Raw genomic sequence first — 4,865 nt, forward strand, 5'->3', positions numbered from 1 at the left:
ATAAAAATAAATAAAAAACAACCAGAAAATGTTAGATATATTACAATACATTAAATTCAGGTGGCTACGGGCTCCTTCCCTGAACATCACAGCCCCTGCGCCAAGCCTACCTTAGCACTCGGAATTCTCTGTTAACGGAGGGCACGTGCGTGATGCTCTCACAATGTGTGTCTGCTTCTGTGCCCCACCCACTCTCTCCTACCTCTGCCAAAAAAAAAAAAAAAAAAAAAAACTTTCCCCTCTGGCTTTGGAAGTTGGCTCAACGCGCAAAAATAAAAGTGAAAGAGATTCAAACTTTGCATACCCTCCTGGCCCACTTCGCTGATGGTCGTGCTCAGAGCAAATAATTTTGCTCATCTAATGAAATATTCTAGTGACGGCTGACCCTCTGTTGTTGCCCAGATGCTATGGAGGAGCATTAACCATCACACAGGAAACTGATGCACCCCCAAGGAACCCAAGACCTCACCAAGATTATGTTGTCATGTCCCCAGATCTAAAATACTCGGTTTGCTTAGCTGGGAATCCAGGCCAGAAGGACAGAGTTCGGTGACAGAACAGAATGAAGGTTACGATTTAACAAGATCATGGATGAAGAGCATCGTGCAAGAAGAGGTCCTCAGAAACATCCCACCCCTGACCCACCAAGCCCTTCATCACAGCACAGGCTTTTTCCCCTTCCCAGGAACGCGCAGGTGTGTGGGGCCTTTCCCGCCCTTACCTGGAGCCAGAGCTTGTCGTGCTGAGACCACTTGCCGCCAGCAATGCACTGGAACGTTGCATTCTGCCCCACGTTCACCTCAACGTTTTGGAGTCGCAGGAAGTGCGGTGCTTTTCCTAAGAGAGAAACCAAAGAGCACGTGACGACAGAGTTCCACAGCTGCATCACCTCCCGAACAGCAGGTGGAAATTCAGGAAGGGCACTGGGGAGCAGGGAGGTGTGGGGGGGTCTGTGCTGAGGAAGAGGCCGGGCATGGTGAAGCGTCACGGTCAGCTCCTCGCTGACGAGGAGCCAGGAACTGAACTGCTCATAGAGCTCCCAGCATCAGCTACTTCACCCTCCCCAAACCATGCACTGAGCCCCATATACTTCACAAGTCAGAAATGTGAGGCTGTGAGGGGTCACGGAGTTAGAAAGCCAGAGAGTGGGGACCCAAGACAATGAGTCCTGGTCTCTAGGAGCCTCAAAGTCCAGATTATTAGCTGCTGGGCACTACTGCCATGATCAGAAGGAGTTAGGGGGCAGGAAGCATCACCACAGAAGATGACTCAAGCTCCGATAGCCTGAGCAGGCCAAAAACTAACAACCGAAGTGAAGCACCTTTGAGCACACCTGGCCTTCATGGTGACAGTGACAACGAAGACGAGGAGGTAAGGGCCAGAGGAGGAAGGAAAGGTGACGGCGCCTGTCCATGGCCACGCACCTGCAGGGTGTCCGCACAGAGACTTGCTCAACCCAGCGTGGCCAGTGTTCTTCTTATCTCTACCTGACAGTGAGCTGCACAGAGAATTCCAGAAACCTGCAGGGTCTACACCCACCACTCTAAGCTCTGGTATTCCTGAGCATGGGAGGCGGGTAGAGCTTTTACTCTGAAGACTGGCATAGTGGGGGACGGTGCTTTCAGAGGAAACTCACAGCGTCCACAAAACACTCAATTCTAGAATTAAACTTAGGTTGCTGGGGGACTTGTGTGTAAACCAGACCTGGCCTGCATGATCCTCCTGAGGCAGAGAGGCCCATAACCCACATCCAGAAGAGTAAATTTCCTCCTTGAGGCTCAACATGCCAAAGACCATTAACCAAATCTGCAGTACAGAGGCATCCCCCAGGGGCCCCCAGTGGAGAGTTACTAAGAGGATCACAGAGGTTTGGGGGTCTTTGCCCCTTTTCAAAAGAAATCAAATATCCAGAGAGACAAATAATAGCAATGCCACTTATTGACAGTGCCAGCAACGCCACCCATCTTCATGTGCTTCATCTAACTGGCTTCATAACATTCCTGTAAGCAGACATGCTGTTATTAAATTATTCATTTAATTTCATTTAAGCAAACACAATTATTAAAGCTACACAATGTGAGGAAGAGATAGAAACAGAATTCAATCCAGGTCCACTCTAGCCTAAACTCAGCATTTAATTAGCACATTCTCTTGCTCCAGGGTGGTGGGAAGTCCCTGGCTTCGCCTGCACCACAGGAACCAAAGGACAAGGTCACGGGGGAGGCAGCTACTCCCGGAGCTCCCGAGGATTTCACGGTGAGCAAGCCTCTCCTTGCCATCTTCCCCACGGAGGTCACCCTAGGGGGCATTTCATCTACCAACAGCATCTCCACCTGCAAGGGCCAGCAAAAGCCGAGAACCCTCGCCTGAGTAGGCAGGCCTGCTGGGCCAGACAGACACCTGCCCAGGTGTCGCAATGCCGCCAGCTCCTCCTCAGAGCCCCCACCTGCTATCTTTAGCACCTCACAGCCGGGGCGTGTCAAGCGCCCAAGGCCCAGGGGAACCCTCTTCCTGTGGGTTCTTCGGAGCTGGAAATGCTCACATCTGCTGAACCTACAAACACAGCGCTGTTTGGATGGTCTGGAATTGTTTCCTGTGCAGTTACTGTTGGAACTACCAGCTCAAGTGGAAGACAGCAAGCGTGATGAGCACACTTCTGTCCAGGGGTAATGGGAGGAGGCACAGCTCCTCCCTGTTGAGGGAGAGCCGGCCCTCAGCTCCAGTGTGGGAGGGTCTGTGCCGGATCTTTGAAAGGATGTATGTCTCCGGACCTTGGGGCACTGGGCAGGTGGCTGAACTGCTCGGTCTGCGCAATGAGAAATGGATCTTGCTGGGACTGAGGCCTCTTGCTCTTGACTCCCTTTATTCTCATCATCACACCTGCCTTAATTCCTTCCTCCTCACATCCGCCGCCTCCCTCCCTTCTAGGTTCAGTGTTAGACAACTCAGAGGTTTAATGGCCCCTAGTGATCATGTTCTGATGAATCCCTGATGATTTTCAGCAGAGATGTTGAACGGTATGTCTACAGACGCCAGACAGCAGGAAAAATGAATCAAGTGATTCGGTTATAAAACAAAACAAAATCCACCCCCTCCAAACCTCATCCTTCACATTCCCCGCCTGGATAAAATAGACTTCTCTGGAGAAGTAAGGCACACTGCAAACACAACACTAACTGATACCTGACAGCAGCCTCAATTTGGGGGCTGCAAACAGGAGAGGTGGGGACTCGAAAGGGGGCCATTGTTATTAAATGCAGCAGGCAGAGCCAGACAAGCGTGCCTCGCTCAAGGAAGCCAATCATCTGACTTCTCAAGGCAAGTAAGGACTTAACATTGTATCCGAAGCCCTCCCTGGTCGTGCAGCGGGTTAAAGCTCAGCGGGTTAAAGCTGGCCGTGGCCACTTTAGTGCGAGTTCGATCCCCGCCTGCCCCAGAGGTGACCCACATGGCACAGCAGATCCTGTCTGGCCCACTGCTCCCTCAGCAGTGTACTTCCTCAGTTGGCCTGTTCTGCTTCCGTAAGCCACGTCTCTGAGCCACCACTCTGTCTCTGGTGATTCTTCTCTTCGCACCTGCACCCCTTCTTTATGCATAAATAAACCTTTTAAAAAGTTTATCTGAAAACTCTCATTCTAAAATCTGGACTGAATTTTATTAAAACACCAGGCAGACTGAACATAGTGCATCTGCAGGCAGCCCCTTCCTGTTTGTGGTATCAGACAGTAGCCCTCACGTGAGTTCATGATCCATCCCAGTGGTCCGTATTGAGCGCTCTGGCCCAGTAAGTCAGACACCCCTACTCCTCCAGGGCACATGACCCCAGTCTTAATTGTGGTCCTGCTGCAGGATCCATCCTGTGCCCTAACTCCTGCCTGCTGTGCACGCCCTTGCTCAGACTTAGCTCACGAGAGCTGGCTCTCTCTGGGGAGCCTACTGATGCTGGGGACTTGCTTCAGCCACGTCTCTTACCCCGGGCTTCTCTGAGCCACGTCTCTGACCCTGGGATTCTCTGAGCCATGTCTCTGAGCCACGTCTCTGAGCTCCGGGCTTCTCTGAGCCACATCTCTGAGCCTCGGCTTCCCTAAGCCACGTCTCTGAGCCACGTCTCTGACCCCTGGGCTTCTCTGAGCCACGTCTCTGAGCCCCGGGCTTCTTTGAGACCCTGGCTTCTCTGAGCCATGTCTCTGAGACACATCTCTGAACCCCTGGCTTCTCTGAGCCACATCTCTGAGCCTCCAGCTTCTCTGAGCCACGTCTCTGAACCCTGGGCTTCTCTGAACCACATCTCTGAGCCACGTCTCTGAGCCCCGGGCTTCTCTGAGCCACATTTCTGAGCCCTGGGCTTCTCTGAACCATGTCTTTGAGCCACATCTCTGAGCCATGTCTCTGATCCCCGGGCTTCTCTGAGCCAAGTCTCTGAGCCCCAGGATTCTCTGAGTCCCAGGCTTCTCTGAGCCACGTCTATGAGCCCCGGGCTTCTCTGAGCCACGTCTCTGAGCCTCGGGCTTCTTTGAGCCACATCTATGAGCCCCAGGATTCTCTGAGCCACGTCTCTGAACCCTGGGCTTCTCTGAACCACATCTCTGAACCACATCTCTGAACCACATCTCTGAGCAATGTCTCTGAGCCCCGGGCTTCTCTGAGCCATGTTTCTGAGCCCGGGCTTCTCTGAACCACATCTCTGAGCCATGTCTCTGAGCCCTGGGATTCTCTGAGCCACGTCTCTGAATCCTGGGCTTCTCTGAGCAACGTCTCTGAGCCCCGGGATTCTCTGAGCCACATTTCTGAGCCCTGGGCTTCTCTGAACCATGTCTTTGAGCCACATCTCTGAGCCATGTCTCTGATCCCCGGGCTTCTCTGAG

General features: G+C 52.6%; 1 protein-coding gene across 1 annotated transcript in view; it reads right to left on the reverse strand.

Annotated features, from left to right (window-relative positions):
• Positions 1 to 4,865, reverse strand: part of PTPRT (protein tyrosine phosphatase, receptor type, T) — a 617,594-nt gene that overhangs the window by 525,290 nt on the left and 87,439 nt on the right. The window contains exon 4 of the mRNA XM_004687014.2: positions 722 to 837. Coding sequence (XP_004687071.1) covers positions 722 to 837 — 116 coding nt within the window. The remainder of the gene's footprint in view (positions 1 to 721; positions 838 to 4,865) is intronic.

Source organism: Condylura cristata, unplaced genomic scaffold (assembly GCF_000260355.1).
Source record: "Condylura cristata isolate star-nosed mole 26May11 unplaced genomic scaffold, ConCri1.0 scaffold00022, whole genome shotgun sequence".
NCBI classification, from domain to species: Eukaryota; Metazoa; Chordata; class Mammalia; order Eulipotyphla; family Talpidae; genus Condylura; species Condylura cristata.